Source organism: Labrus bergylta, chromosome 4, assembly GCF_963930695.1.
Source record: "Labrus bergylta chromosome 4, fLabBer1.1, whole genome shotgun sequence".
Taxonomy (NCBI): domain Eukaryota; kingdom Metazoa; phylum Chordata; class Actinopteri; order Labriformes; family Labridae; genus Labrus; species Labrus bergylta.
This window is the reverse complement of record NC_089198.1, coordinates 32,877,435-32,893,756: the sequence shown is the minus strand read 5'-3', so window position 1 is coordinate 32,893,756 and position 16,322 is coordinate 32,877,435. Positions and strand designations below refer to the sequence as shown.

General features: G+C 41.8%; 1 protein-coding gene across 2 annotated transcripts; it reads left to right on the top strand.

Moving 5' to 3' along the window:
• Positions 1-1,456: 1,456 nt before the first annotated feature.
• Positions 1,457-16,258, top strand: frrs1a (ferric-chelate reductase 1a). 2 transcript variants are annotated; one of them, XM_020651793.3, is made up of 17 exons: positions 1,457-1,605; positions 2,967-3,201; positions 3,399-3,541; positions 5,315-5,409; positions 6,107-6,260; positions 6,364-6,477; positions 8,304-8,375; positions 8,567-8,665; positions 9,155-9,305; positions 10,142-10,255; positions 10,764-10,879; positions 11,143-11,229; positions 11,444-11,541; positions 15,000-15,058; positions 15,157-15,306; positions 15,431-15,492; positions 15,993-16,258. In XM_020651793.3, the coding sequence occupies exons 2-17, from the start codon at positions 2,997-2,999 to the stop codon at positions 16,083-16,085; spliced, it is 1,812 nt and encodes a 603-aa protein (XP_020507449.1). In that variant the 5' UTR covers positions 1,457-1,605; positions 2,967-2,996; the 3' UTR covers positions 16,086-16,258. The 2 variants fall into 2 exon arrangements, with proteins under 2 accessions (XP_020507449.1, XP_020507448.1); XM_020651792.3 differs by lacking the exon at positions 1,457-1,605 and adding an exon at positions 1,867-2,062.
• The last annotated feature ends 64 nt before the right edge of the window (positions 16,259-16,322 follow it).

Sequence of the window (16,322 nt, the reverse complement as noted above, 5' to 3'; positions counted from 1 at the left end):
GGTCAGGGCCCTAGGCAAAAATCTATTCAAGTGGCCCTCGAACCAACATTCATCACCATCATCAGAATCAGAATCGGGGTTTATTGCCAAGTACATTTACACATACAAGGAATTTGACTTGGTGTATTGGTGCTAAACAATTAACAAGGAAATAAAGCAGAACTAGCAACAACTTAAATAATACAGTATAAGAAGATATTACAATATATAAAATAGAATTTAAAAATGTAAAATATAAAAAATTAAAAACACAAAATGTACAAAAGATGTAATGTAGGAGCTGTGCAGTGGACTATGAGAAAACATCTTGTGTCCGCCTGTGCCCCGACGCTTACTCCTCTTCCTGTTTTTTTCCTCTCTCCTATAAACGGATAATTCCTCTTCATTTTTCATTGTTGACTGTCATTGACAAACTTTGCTTTTCACAGAAATCATGCATGCAACGCTTAGCAGGGCAACTAGAGGGAGTGCTGTCAGGTGGGGCCCCTTTAGGGAGGTTTCCTACTGTCATTGCAAAATTTTGCACATTGCTTCGGTTTAAAGTTTGTGAGCCCTCATGGGCCCCTTACTGGTCTGGGGGCCCCAAGCAGTCGCCTGCCTTGCTTCTTCTTGACAAGCAGCACCTCTGAATGCATGTTGTCTATGGAGAGGAGGCGTAACAGCAACATGTGTTTTACCACTGAGTGGTATAATGTGCTTTAATGTTTCAGCTGAATAATCAAACAGGATGCAGAGTGAAGTTTAGCAGACTGATGCTTTTTGACTGCACCACAGAATGGCAGCAAACTGTTATTTAATATCTGCAGCCATCAAATTCATCTAGGGTCATTAATGGAGAACATTTGGCAAGAACCTCCAGGCTCAAAGGAGGCTGTACTTTTTACTGTATTTGTAAGGGAAGTAGTGAAACAACTTTGTCATCGTCGTGGTGCCTCCCACAGGGAGAGGAAGTGTCCTGGTTTGACAGAGCGTGGTTTCCACTTGTTCCCTCGCGACTACAGGAAGTGACATGTTATACATTTGAATATTCAGAGCCTTGCTGGAAAAATTCAAACTTTGACAGATGACAAATGTCTGTCAAAATAATCAAATAACGTTCTAATGAGACATTTGACAGAATGAATCAGGTTTTTTGTAATAGAGTCAAAAACCAGGAAGCAGATAGCGACCTAGTCTAGAAGGGTCCGGGTTTCTTCACGGGCCCTCCTACCCCACAGGCCCTGGTGTAGTCGCACTGCACCTTTTATATTTATGACATAGAAACAGAAAACAGGTTTGAAAGGAGTCTGACTTTGATCTCTCATGAGGTTGTGTTAAATCCTCCTTATCTGGGTTTATGGTATTGTAAAGGATTCATTTTAAATACACACCTTTACTCACCAACGGATGGATGTAAAGTATTCTGAATAAAGACTTATCCAAGAGTCATATCAAGATGTTCCAGAGGTCCAGCATGTTGTAAAAGTGACACACACACACACACACACACACACACACACACACACACACTCAGAGGAAGTAACACATACTGTATATTTATATAGAAAGAGACTTGGAAACGTTTCCTCACAGTCTGTTTAGTCCCTGTACAGCAGCAGCTGGATGGTGAGTAAAACCTTGTATCGTACTTCTGTTCAAGAGTTTTCTTTAAGACGTTTCCTCCAGATGTACAAACTGTCTATTGTTTGTTGTATACACTTTTTTATTGAGGGAAGACACTGATTTTATATTCATCTATAACTAATAATTAAAAAACTGTACAACTCAAATGAATAAGAAAGGCGTTCTGTTCAGCTATCAGTGATTGACCTCGTTTCAGTATTGTTTTATCAGCGTGAGCAATCGGACTTTGACAGCAGTGATTAGAAGCATTAAGTTTGTTCGGTTTAACTCAGCTTGTAGTCGTGTGCCTCAGTGTGCTGAAGACATCAAGGCCCAGTTTTATAAAAGTTTTCATGAGCATGGTGGTGATATGGAGCATGGATTTACCAGTTCTTTAATCTGAGACCCCGTTAGACATCTGGACCCGGTCTTTCAATCGAATCCAACAGGATTAAAGCTGGTAGGATGAAACCTTAAAATCAGAAAAATAAGATTGTTGACTCGGGATAAAATCAGGTAATCCAGTTTGACTCTGATCCTGTGTTTGATCATGTCTATAAACCCCTCTATTTCAGCCCTGCTGAACAGGCTGTTTCTGTGTCTGTACCTTTAAATATGTAAATGAGCTGTGTCTGACCACGCCCCCTCTCTGGAAGGGCTTGGGTGTCTCGGGCTTTCTCGCTCCATGTCCTATTGTTTACGGTGAGAAGGCAGACTCAGAGGGCAGAACAAACACCTAGCTGTGGGAGTGTCACCCACCTGGGGGAGGGGTTACTGCCCTTTGTGATGTCATGAAGGGAAAATCTCCAAACGGTCTGTTTGAGCACACATTTTCTGAAAAGTGGAGCAGGCAGAAGACAGAGAGGATGGACTTTACTCATCATTGGGGGGTTCTAGACAAACTAGAGACATATAAGTGTCTCATGGTGAAGTGTATTTTGCATAATATGTGACTTTTAAATATTTAATTCAAAGCAGTTGTGAGGATCTCTGTTTGTTTGGATTTCAGGGGATCTTATCCAGTATTCTTTTCTTTGAACAGTGGGGATAAAAGTGAGCTAAAATATGTGATCCTGGGTAGAAAAAAAGTAGTTGATTACTAAATTTGGATCAATGTCTGGATAAAACCTTTTGAACAACTGGACCCATTTGTTGGACTTCTCATCTAAACTTTGAGCTCTTGATTAAAATGATGATCTTTTTTTTCTGGATCAGACCTTTTGAAAAACCCGACCAAGAGGATTTGATATGACAGCTCACAGTTTGATCTGAATCTGACAAACTGATAAAAACACTCCTTCAGTGAGAGCACAGTAAACGTGTAGATTAGTGTTGATAAACTTTCTGATGCTCTTTGATTTCAGACTTGGTTTGTGGGCGCCCTCTAGTCACAGATGTCACCTGCAGGCTTTAGTTGTCTTCTCTTCATCGCTGTCCTAGCTTGTCACTGGGTGCCAGCAGGCTGCTATGCCAACGGCAAAGTCGCCAAAGCTTGTCATGGCATGGAGCCAAGCCATCATGCCCGCGGTCAGTCCACTCCCAGCCCCTACATCCTCACGGTCAACGCCACCACATACGGACCAGGAGACCAGATCCTAGGTAACACAGTTTGTAAAGCAATGAAACACATTTATGTTAGAAATAAAAAATCACTCTAAAAGAAGGAATCCAGCATGTTTTAAAAAATCAATTAAAGATGAAATCTGTCTAAAAACAGGCTTCTGCTAATGAGGACAATAAGTTGTTAAGTCATTCTTAAATGTTTTGATTTGTCTCTTTGTTATCTCCTTTTTCAGTCGTCCTCTCTGGAAGCACGTACTTTACAGGCTTCTTGCTTCAGGCAAGAGATACACCCAGTCAGGGCTCAGCATCCATAGTGGGTACCTTCACCCTGATGGATCCAAAGAGGACTCAGCTGCTCACCTGTAACAAACTCAAGGTAAACATGCACATAGACACAAAGTTACTTACTGTACATTAAACAATGCTGTTTTGTAAATTACTTAAATAAGAGTAATACAGTAAAAAAAAGTAATTATTCACAATCCTAAAGTGATGCACACAAATGAGATATCAAAATAAACATGTTGTTGAAATTAATATTTCATCCTCTGCACTCGTTAGTAAAGGGGCACCACTTCCTTTGCATGCTTTAAAGATGTGTTTTTTACAATGGCCGGTAGGGGTCAAACGCTCAGCAACTGATGACGCAACGACATACATTTAGAAAAACATGCAGCATATATAGAAACGCTGCACATTCAAATGCAAATGCAAACTACCACAACAAATGCAAAGACTGAAATGCACTGCAAAGACACAAACGCGCTGCAAATATGCAAAACAACTGCAGAAGCATCAAACGCGCTGCAAGTACAGAAATGAAACTTAAGTCAAAACACACACAACCAGAAAACAACTGCAAACACAGAAACGCTGCAAGTTAATCCTTAAATGGAAGTGCTCCAGGCCTGCAGGGGCGCTGTGGATCTGTTTATTTACCTGAGAGAGTAAGAGAGACAGCTAGGAACAGAAAATTATGTTTAGGTAGGGAAGTTGTATCGTTGAAAGACACAAGATAACTTCAATGTTACTGAAACGCAGAGATAAAGCGAGTCCGACCGGGATTTTGACATCGGGGACGAAAGCCGAGTGTGGGTCTGTGGCTGTTGCCCCGGGATGCCTGGAGCTACTGCTAGCTCTGGGGCTATGAGCTCCAGATGCAACTCATCCCTCTGCACCCGCTTTACCAGCCTGACACTTCGTGCTTTCGCCATCCCCGGTGTCCAGGTTGAACTCGCTACTCATCTCTTTGCTACAGTTTAACATTCTCCCTGTCATCAAACACTGACACTTCACCCACGGAGAGCCCTCTGCCCCGGGCCTGACAAGTTCAAAATCCTGGCAGACGGAAGTCCCGTAGCCTACTCAAGCCGGGCAACAGTGCCGGTAGCCGGGCAGCCAACTTAGCAAAGCTACCGCTCAACAAGTCCTCATTTCTCAAAGTTGTGTTTTTCCGCTCCTACATGTTATAAAGTAGTTTTTGCACAGTAGACAGCGGGCATGTTCCCTGGAGACCCTCTGATCAGCATAGTCTACTAATAGGTAGTCTAATGATAAATTCCCTATCCATCTCCAATATGCATATGATAGTCTCTAGAGATTTGAGCAGGGATTTGGTGAGAGCATCCCCAAGATGCCCAAGAGTCAAAACCGGTCCTATCTAAAGTCCATTTTGATTCATTCGGGTCTCAGGGGTACAGGACTAGACTTATAACCTCAACCACCCAATGATCCACAGCCACAATGACCGGTGTCAGTAAAGAAACAGAACAACAGAGTTAACATTATCAATTAAGTTCATCGAGCCCTGCAACAAGTGCTAGCATCCAGAAGTTGCTCCGACACTACCCCCACTCAGCTGTCTCTTCCCTGGTGTGCCGGTCCAGGCTGGGCTTGTTTTAGAAGTCCTAGTTACACTTATTTTAACATTGCTCTCTGTACTCTATCTATGCAACTTTCCTATCTCCTTGTCTCCATAACGCGTCAATAATAAACTATTCCACTGAGTGCCCTGGACGGCCTGAGCAAATCCTCTTTTTAGACCCCCCACTGAAAAGGGGTTTTGGGGTTCAGACCTTAACTCATGCGACTTAAATTTCCAATAAATCTGTGATGTTGTAAATGTGTGTTTGTCTGTGTGTGTGCTCAGGGTTCAGCGGTGAGCCATACGACTGCTGTCCAGAAGAAACAGGTAGCTGTCATCTGGACCCCTCCTTCATATCCTGCAGTCCAGGTTCAATTTTTGTGAGTTTTCTCTCTTAAATGTAAAGCTTGTCAAATGTAAAGCTTGTCAAGAAGGTGGCTATTGTGCACACAGAGCATCGGATGTGTAGAAAGTTAGACGACATCTCCACTTCCTCCCATTGCACAAACGTGAAACCAAAATATTCCCTCACAGCGGGTCTGACATATGACATCAGAGACAAAGCAGTAGAGATCAGCTGATGGAGCAAATACTTAACTTACTGTTAAAAGGACAAAGATAGCTCGGGTCTGTAGTGTCAACAAACAAAACTCTCTACTTATCTACTTGAACTACTACCTTTAAATTATCACACAGATGTTATATTCCTATTTATGTTTTTTTGACAGCATATCAATCTCCTCAGCCAAATTCTGTAAGGTCTCAAAAAGAAGACGTGTATCTGATGTCACAACTTTCAAGATTACAAGCAATTTCCTATTCACACTTTTTCAGTATCAAAACATTACAATACATGTTTATAGATTTCAAGTAGAAAGAATAACAAAGAGAACATGTGCTTTACTGAAATGCAAAGAAAGCGATTTAGCAACACAGTGAATATAGTTTATTTTAAGTCCCTCCTCTGACAAGGCAAATAGCCAATCACAGTTCAGGATTTTGGGGTTGCGCTTGGAGGGTCCAATCAGTGGTGATATTATCAAACATTACAATGCTTGTGTTTCTTTGGTTTTCCAGTGTGACTGTAGTTCAAGAGTTTAAAGTATTTTGGGTGAAGCTGCCTGGACCAATCATCAATGAGGAAGGTTTTACTTCCAACCCAACGCAGCAAGGGACCAGGACCACACCTCCTTCCTTACAAACAACCACAACCTCAATCCTGCCCGAGCCTGTGAGTCGTACATCCTGATGTTTGCAGCTGATTGAACATGAAGTCTTTGATAAATTTACATGTGGGTACATGAGTCTAATGATAACATTATCATACACCTTAGATGACCTCACAGGGATGTGGCCAATCAAAATCCTGCCTGCTGGATCCTCCAGGGTGCAATCCAAAAGAAGATCCTCTCTGTTTCTTCTTGTCAATGACTACAGAAGGACCAAAGGTTTTGTCCAACAACAGTTTCATTCACTGGTTCATTTTATACAAACGAAGCTGCTAAATTAGTAAATCCTTTACAAATCCAGACTGAGAAAATGTTCTTCCTCGCCTTTTTAGCACGACATGAGGATATTTTTATGTAACCAGCGATCTTCAATCAATCAGTCAATCAGCAATTAATCAATCAATCAATCAATCAATCAATCAATCAATCAATCAATCATCCATCCATCCATCCATCCATCCATCCATCATCCATCCATCCATCCATCCATCCATCCATCCATCAATCATCAATCGATCGATCAATCAATCAATCAACAATAAATCATCAATCAATCCATCCATCCATCCATCCATCCATCCATCCATCCATCCATCCATCCATCAATCAATCAATAAATCATCAATCAATCCACCTATCAATCAATCAATCAATCAATCAATCAATCAATCAATCAATCAATCAATCAATCAATCAATCAATCAATCAATCCATCAATCCATCAATCATCAATCAATCAATCAATCAATCAATCAATCAATCAATCCATCAATCAATCAATCAATCCATCCATCCATCCACCCATCAATCAATCAATCAATCAATCAATCAATCAATCAATCAATCAATCAATCAATCAATCAATCAATCAATCATCAATAAATCCATCAATCAATCAATCAATCAATCAATCAATCAATCAATCAATCAATCAGCAATCAATCAATCAGCAATCAATCCATCAATCCATCAATCAATCATCAATCAATCAATCAATCAATCAATCAATCAATCAATCAATCATCAATCAATCAATCAATCAATCATCAATCCATCCATCAATCCATCAATCAATCAACAAATCAATCAAACAATCAATCATCAATCAGTCTTTGTATGGAAACAATTCATAACAAATTAGAGCTTAAGAAACTTTGCAAAAAAGATTTTGTTCATCAGATTGGTACCTCATGGCAGACATTGGTCAAAGTTTTTACAGGCTTACAACTGATATGATTTTGATGGATGATGGATTTTCTTCTTTCATTTTTCAGAGAACATGAGTTATTCATTTCTGTCAGGACCTAAAGACAATTTCAACCAAAATCTTAAAAAGTGGATCTGGAGAAAAATTACCAATCCTGCCTTTAATGACGATGTTGACGATGGTTTTTGTTTGATAACAACAATTTTAAGATGGTTTCTATACTGATTAGAGCTCTCAAGAACTGCCCTCAATGTTGTGCTTTGCCTCTGGTTACTTCCTGTTAGCACCTGTGTGTCCAATCAGACTCAAAGCTGATCGTTTGCTCTTACTGACATTGTTCCCTTTTTTCTAGATCCTTGCTTGTGTTGTTCTTACTCTCTGATGTACGTCGCTTTGGAGAAAAGCGTCTGCTAAGTGAACTGTTGAATCATAGAACCTGGGCTCATGGCCCCCTCCGGTGGGGGGGTGCGAGGCTTTGTCCACTCTAAGTTTGTCAAAAATTCTGTTGGGATTTAATCAATTAAAGTGACACTTCTACATAAACTGTCTTGAACTTGACTGCACACACAGCACACTTGATAGAACAAGATGAACTATAAATACACAGATTACAGTCTTTCAGTGACCTCTGGTGGTACATTTAAAGCACCTCACAGATGCCACCTTTGAAAGCTTCTAACTGAATGTGCTTATTGAAGAATGTAACAACTCTAAATAGAATACCATAATATCAAATAGTTCAGAAACGAGAGACACATTTTGTTGTATCTCCTGTCAGAACAGACTGTCACCATCTACATGTTGAACTGACAGTAATGTTTAAACTGTTTCTCTGCAGTCGGTGATGTTTGAGCTGAGTGGTCCTGCAGACGGCTACGTTGCCTTTGCACTCTCCTTGGACACATGGATGGTAAGCAAATCCCACAAAGTGCTAAAGCAATCTGTGCAAAGTCTAAAACACTGAGTCCATACATCCTGAAATCTGTCTGCTGCTTTGTTCATGAATCACCGCTTAATGCTGCCACTGAAATGTTTACCATCAATAACCTAAGTACAGCAGTTACATCTTTATTTTGCATGTTTTTGTCTGTTTGTGTGAAGGGCAATGACGACGTGTACATGTGTGTCAAAGAAGGGGATCGAGTATCAGTGAGCGCTGCCTTTGTCCTTGGACGAACTCATCCCGAGGATGAGTCACAGGTGACAGATCAAAACAGGTTTTTATCAGACCTGAGTCAGAGACAAAGATGGTCAACGATTCAGTGTGTTAAAAAGGATAGTTAAATAGTATTTTAGATAAGGGCGTGGTTAGCCTAGCTTAGCATAAAAGGCTTAGAGCAGGAGGGAACATAAAGGTACTCTACAAAAGTTCAATCACAAACAGAAATATAAAAACATCCGAGAGGATTTCACAGTGGGGCTGCCACATTTGGTACAATTATGACTGCAAGAGACCAAAACCTGCGCTGATACACTGTATCTGGAAACCAGTACTGTAGCCCAAGTCCATAGATTCTATGTATTTAGTGATGTCCAAATATTGTCACTTTTTCCACCAAAATATTTACTTGGCTTTAAAATTGTAGTCTTTAAAGACACTGATGACACAGATTGATGATGCAGAGGCTTCCAGCCGTTATGCTACGCAAGGTTAACATCATCATCAGTCTTATTTCTGTGTGTTTGCAGTCTGGTCTCTCCTCTGTGTCATGGCGGCTGGCAGATGGAGCAATTCAGTGCAGGTTTAGTAGACCAGTCAGACTGGCCAATCAGGAACCAGCTCGCTACGATCTGGACAGAGACTACTATCTGTTTCTGGCTAATGGACAAAGTCAGAAAGGTAATGCTCACACACACACACACACACACACACCCACACACACTGACCCTGGTAGTCGTTCTAGATCTAAAGTAAAAACATGACTGTGTAAAGAATGGACAGTGAAATACCTCACCTCGAGTGAACACACCTGAGGGATAAATGTTAAATGTGTGTGTTCATTAGCAGAAGTGGTGTGACGTAAATACCACAGCTCCTCCTGCCGATCCCTGCAGACTTGGTTGCAAATTTGCAATATGTCAGCATCCGTCACAGGGCTATTTTGGCTTCATCTCTGTCCGACAGAGAGCGGTTTCGGCAAGCTGTCCATTTGTATACATTGTCAAGACTATGAGAATTAAAACTTCTCCTGATCTCTGACTGCCTGTTGGTTTGTCCTGCAAAACATGGGCTCCAAGGAAACCACATATTATCAGGTACATGTTTGATGGGTTCATTTATTTTTTTGTTAGATATTTTTTTGTATCTCTTATTAGACAGGAAGCTGAAGAGAGAGGGGAGAGAGCACATGGGGCACATGGGCCCGGCTAACCCGCACCCCGTTAGATGGGTTTTTACACTGATTTCTTTTCTGTAGGTGTGAATGAAAACAATGCATGTGACTGATTGAAACAAAAACACATGAAGGCAAATACAAATTGCAGATAAACCTGCTGAAACACTGGAGGCTACAGCACAGCCTGTAGCTTCTGCTGGTGCTGCTGGTCTGATTCACTCTCCACACAGAGAGGACAGAGACGACCCCGACTAAACAATGCAGAGTTTAAGATGCTATTTGTAGTCACACTATTTTAAACATCACACAGTTTCAAACTCGATATATTTATGTCCTCCAGGCGTACTATTACAACACAGCCGGCAGCCATTAATCTCCACCCAGAGTAAACTCATCACTGGACCCCCTGAAGTCCTGAGGGGATCCCGGGCACCCACCCTAATGAAAATGCACGGTGGGTATAGTTATTGGTTTTTAACATTTTCACATGGAGAGTCGCTGTTAACCTATAGATAAGTAGTGTAGGTTTGACTTTGCTCTCTTGGTTGCTTACAACGAATCAATGAAAATGTGATTATAAACAGATATCTTTATGAGTCCAAGAGTCAGACAAAACATGATCAGAATATCTTGATTTACAGTGAGATTGTTATTGAACTTGTTGTTTACATTTAGATTATATAATGGGAAGCATGTGAAGCTTATTGTGGATCTTAGAATCCACTGGCTATCATCGGACAACACCAGAGCGACGGCTAATATTTCAGGACTCTACTTGTAGTCAGCAGTTAATATGGGAAGGATCATGAATGTCTGGGTCGAGACATGGGTGCATCATTGTTTACAGTCTGACAAATCACTTGAGAAGCCTGAATTTGGCCGAAATGGTCGTGGATCCGATTGTTAGCTGCATACAAATGTTACTTTATAGAGACTTTAAAAAATCGCCTCTGCTTCTCTAGGTTCACTTATGATGCTAGCCTGGATGCTAACAGGAAGTGTTGGTACATTCATCGCAAGCTTCTATAAACCTGACTGGCCAAATCAATCCCTTCTTGGTCAGAAAGTCTGGTTCCAGGTAGCTTTTACACACACACACAAACATGTATGGCAGCATAACGAGCTGGTCCAAGCCCAAGCAGGTGGTTAGAGCTGGCTCAGGCTGGTCCATGATGACCAAAAGTAACATTTGAAGACATGGAGAGGGTGCCTGCTCCCTGGACCTGATAACTGAAGGCACGCCCTCCCATACTACTTGTTGAATGTAATATCACTTGACAACCATTTGTGTGTGTGTGTGTGTGTGTGTGTGTGTGTGTGTGTGTGTGTGTGTGTGTGTAGGTTCACCGGGGACTGATGATGCTTACCGTGGCTCTGACATTTGCATCGTTTTGCCTCCCATTTTTCTACAGGAGTGGTTGGAGTAAGGTACGATTTACCCACACAACCACACAACAACACAACCACACACACACACACATTTAGTTTGATCATGGCATCTTCATGGGAGTTTGACCTTTGACACAGAAACGTTATGATTCAGACAAACACAGATTTTGATTTACCCCTATAATTACTGCACCACCTGAAGTTTGTTGTGTGGTGTGTGTGTGTGTGTGTGTGTGTGTGTGTGTTTGAACAGGGTGCAGGTCTTCATCTGTACCTTGGTCTATCTGTTCTTGCATTATCTCTAATTCAGCCACTGATGGCTGCAGTCAGACCCCCACCAGACTCAGGAAGGTAAGTACTCAGACATTAACATCATTCATACACATTCATACTCTGCCAACCAAGCAGTGGGAGCAACTTAGGGTTAAGTGTCTTGCCCAAGGACACATCAACATGTGGCTGCAGGAGCTGGGGATCAAACCCCCAATCTTCTCGTTGAGAGATGATCGACTCTACCACTGAGCCACAGCAGCCCCACAGTTTGTGCGGATATAAGTCACCCACTTAACGCTCAAGCTTTAGAGACGAGATCGTCTTACAAAACTGTTATTTATTATGATTTTCTAAAGTTACACGAGTAAATGAAAAACCACTAAAAGAGCGATCTGCAGTCAAAGAATGTTTGATGTTTAAGCACTACCAGAGTTTGAACTTAACGGTCGGTCGTTCATAGAAAACTAGAGTAAATGTAATGTTTACAACAGGATGATATTTACGCAAAGTTACAATAATAAGGCCTAACAGAAACCGTACTCACACAGACTGTAAAACCCGATGGTAAAGCAGACACAGATCATCAGTTCATAGACCCTAAACCTGTAAAAACCAGTGAAAAAGACAACACAAAGGGTCCCCTAAATGTGCTGCAGAGCACACAGCGTCTTTGTGCTCCTGTGCTGGTTTTTATGTAATTTGAAGTTAAACTGTCCCTTTGCAAATAAGACTAACAGCAAAACAACAAGTTACTCAAAGGAACAATACAGCCAAGTACAGGTGGAGTGACATTATTACCGCCTGCTGTGAGCTGGCAGTATTTATAACTGTGAATAAAGCCTGACATCTATAATTATTATAATCAGGGGTTAAATCAGTCCAGGGCCTCCTGAGGGTCAACCACGGCACATATTCACACTTTGTCAGCATTGGTGCAGACGATCTGGAAGCCATCACGTGACGGGGATGAGAGTGTTTTTATGTGGAAGAGCTGCTCTCGCTGGCTCCTCTCAAGGAGAAGGTTGATATCACATCTTTCAGGTCTCAAAACTTGTCCAAGTGTCCCCTCCACTCCCAGCTCATCATCTCTCTGTGAACAGAGCTGAGGTCAGTCAGCGTGAGAGTGAAGGTGCAGATAAAGCTTCTCTCCACAATCACACACAAAAACAACACAAACTGCACAAACTGCACGGGTCGTGTTTGTGCTTGAACAGTATAAAGCACAAGATGCTTTGTGAACTGGACCTTGAGAGGGAGCAGACAGCGGGGGCGGCTGATGCACTTCATGGTGCTATGAGCAGTACCACAGCTTTATGAAATAAACAGTCACACAGTCTCTGCTATTTTTCATCCATCATCTTAGAGTGAGGCATTAACCAAATATAAGAAGTTATGAGTTTTTAAAATATATAATTAATGCATTTTGTCTCCAGCCAATAGGGGATTCAATGAACCCCCTCCTAAACTCTGCCTACATTAAGTTGATAGACGCCCATCATTCAGTCAGCCATCATTTCACCAGGAGAGGGAGGAGTCTGTCTGTCTCATCTGCAAAGCATGCTTTGCTGAAGAGAGCATACTACAAGATGGATCTCCCTGATGTTTGCCAAGGCTGCTGATCCACTTTTCTGTGACTTTAAGAATCGGACTGAGATCATGGATTAAGGAAGTGCAGTTATCCAGGAGTACTGTTACACAACGACGTGAGGGAATAGTGTGGATGTGGAGGAGCTCCAGGATGACTTTGAGGCCGCAACAGTGGATTCATTAATTTCCAGTGTTAAAATTCACCAGGAATCATTGTGAAGGATTTTAAATATAAAACAAGTCATGGATGTTGGAATGAAGACTCTGAGTTCAGGAGTCTACAGAGGAGGATTTTCTGTTCTCAGTTAGAGGAGAAAGGTCAAGAGCATGCAGATATGCTGCTACATACAGGATGTAAGCAGAGGTGGACTTTTTGGTGAAATTCACAGAGTTGTTGCCTGTAATCAAGCATTTTTTAAAGCTCTGAAAACATACAGAATATGCAAAGCTAGAGGACTTCCAGTGGCTTCTGGATTCCTCCTTTCTAACAGATCTCACTAGCCTGCTCAGTGAGCTTTATTTAGAGCTGCAGGGTAGAGATCTAGATGTAATCGACATGATCAGTTCAGTGAGCACACTTTGAAGAAAATGCTGTCAAGAAGAATGCAACGCTCTGACCTCTCCTCTCATGCAGGCAAGACTACAAGTCAGGGTAAAGCTGTCACACAGCTCGACATCGCACATTATGATGAGCAAGTTCAGAGCATCCTGTCAGAATTTGAGAAACACCTTTGAGCTTGTAGCCAGATTTATGTGTTTTACATTTGGTGCAAGAATTGATGTGGATGAGCTAGCTCTGTTGTTTCAACGCCCCGGTGACTTTTCATCTTCAATCTGAATGTGGCAGAGGCGCAATGGGTGGACGAAGTGATCCCACCTCAGTACTGTCGTCTGAGGTGTGGACCTAGTAACAGAGGTGTGACATAGGTGAGGCGGTGAGCACAGCAGGGGAACGCAGCGCTGTGTGTGTGCGTACATGTTTGACTGTGTGTGTATGTGTCACCAGACGTGATAATGGCTGAGCTAAGTTACGGCACTGAGGGGGGGTAATGTTCCGCTGAGGTCGTGATTGCAGAATCACATTGACATCAAAACCAGGGTCCAACTCCTGTAACAAAAGTATCCCAACCTCCCAAGACATGCCTTAAACTTAACATCAATTTTTTTGGTTCGACCTATCTGTTTGAGTCTGTTTGAAAATCATCAAGTCCAAGTACAGATCCACAATGACTGAAGACCACCTTGTGGGCTAGGCCGTACAGCCAGCTCGTACTGCCATGTCTCTGAAAGGCTAGCAGCCTCCTCGTAGTGCCTTTAGGTCCCTACAGACACTTACATTTATTTCCACTTTTCTAGCTTAGAGGACGACCCTTTCTTAGGTCTGTCTCTGGTTCATTTCTCTGATAGTTGTGTTTAAATTAAAAACAGAGGTAGGACATCAGTTAAGTGTTTGTAATGCTGACACTAAACCGATAGCTCTCTCATTTTTAAACCCCTCTTAAAAATATACTTAAGATATATATACTTATACTTGCAACCTGCCTGCAGTGGCAGACTGAGGCTACTTAAGACGCAGAGGGAAAATTAAAGGGCACCAGCTGTGCCATGGGGCACTAGTGTGCAAAAAGTTGTCATGAATGAAGAACTGCCACAAGCAGCAAGACCTTTTTTTAAACTCCTCTTGGTTTTCTTTCAATCATACTGAAGTTACACAACAAACAGGCGTGAGCTGAAAAAAATGAAGGTGGGCCTCTTTGGTAGAACATGGGGGCACAAGTAGGGGCAGAGAGTCAACCCCCCCGCCCTCACTCCACCCAGTTTTCTAAACATGTTGCTGACTGCAGGAATAAGTGACATCTAAATTGATGTATTTAGTAACTGAATGTTTTTTTTAGTATTTACTGTTATTTGAATCAAAATGTGATGATAAATTGGTATTATCGGTTCAGGAGATACATCTTTAACTGGGCCCACTTTGGATTTGGGACTGCGACGGAGATCATGGCAGGTCGGTCTGCTTTTCAAACACATTTCCCGAACATCTGAGTACAAACTTTTTTATTAAAAACACCTTACCTGCCCAAAGTAACCCCTGTGTGTCTGCAGTGATCGCCATGTCCACGGGGATGCGTCAGTCATCATTGCTCCTCCCCCAGCCCTGGGCAACACATGTTCTGATTGGCTACGTGACATGGCTGGTCTCATTCAGGACCGGCTTCCTGATTCACATGCACTGCACATGCACCTTGAAAAAGTGTATGAATTTGATTTATTTTACTTTCACTCTTATATAAATTATATTTTGTTTTCTGATTATCATGTCTTAATGTTTCCTTATTTACCTGTGCGGTACCCTAACTGTTCTCTGTTTGACCAGCAGCATTGATCAACTCGGACCGATCAAAATTGATCCCCTCGGACCAATCAGAGAACAACAGCTCGGTAGGTATCATCTGAAAAAAAGAACAATAATGTACCTGCACAAGGAGCCTGCTGGTTTACAGTCAGAGCTAAATGGAACAGAGTCCCTCTAGTGTTCATTTGATCAAATCTTCATTGACTTTTCATGTTAGGCGATGTGTGATAAATGTGATTCCACATTGATCTGATCACACTCGTCTACGTGGAATGGATTTGTGGTCAGCTGGTCTGTGAGCTCCCGGTCTACCCCACCTAGCAGGTCCTTCAATCTCAAGAAAACATCAAACTATTGTTGTTAAATGAACCCATATTAAAGATCTTGATGTTTTCTTTTAGCTGGTTTTGTGTCTGAAAATGTTCAAACAACAACAGTTGTTCGTTCACCTCACATCCTAACCTGTGGCCTCTGGGTGAAGTGCATGGTGGGATACTTTTCCTGCAAAACTGGGCATAAAGAAACAACAGTGAGAAGAGGTTTTTCGATCTTGGTTTTTTAACTTGTGCCTCACTCCCTGTTTCAGAGCTCCTTCATGAAGTCTCTCCTCCTGGCTGTGTTCGCTCTGGGAAACACTGGATTCCTGGTGGCTTTGTTGTCTTCTGTCGCTAAACTCTGAGATTCAATCTGAGGAAAGGTCCAGACAACAACTGAAAAAAAACGTGTGACAGACTTCGTTATGATCACAAGGACGTTCACTTTATTACTCTGCAAACATTCCTTCTAATTTAAAACCAGATCTCTCTATTTGCTCATTCTGTTTGACGTTTGTAAATGATAAGTTATATAGAAGCTGCTGCAGATGTTTTTAATTTCATTTAGTTTAAACGCTCCTGCACTGCACCAAAAAGTGTTG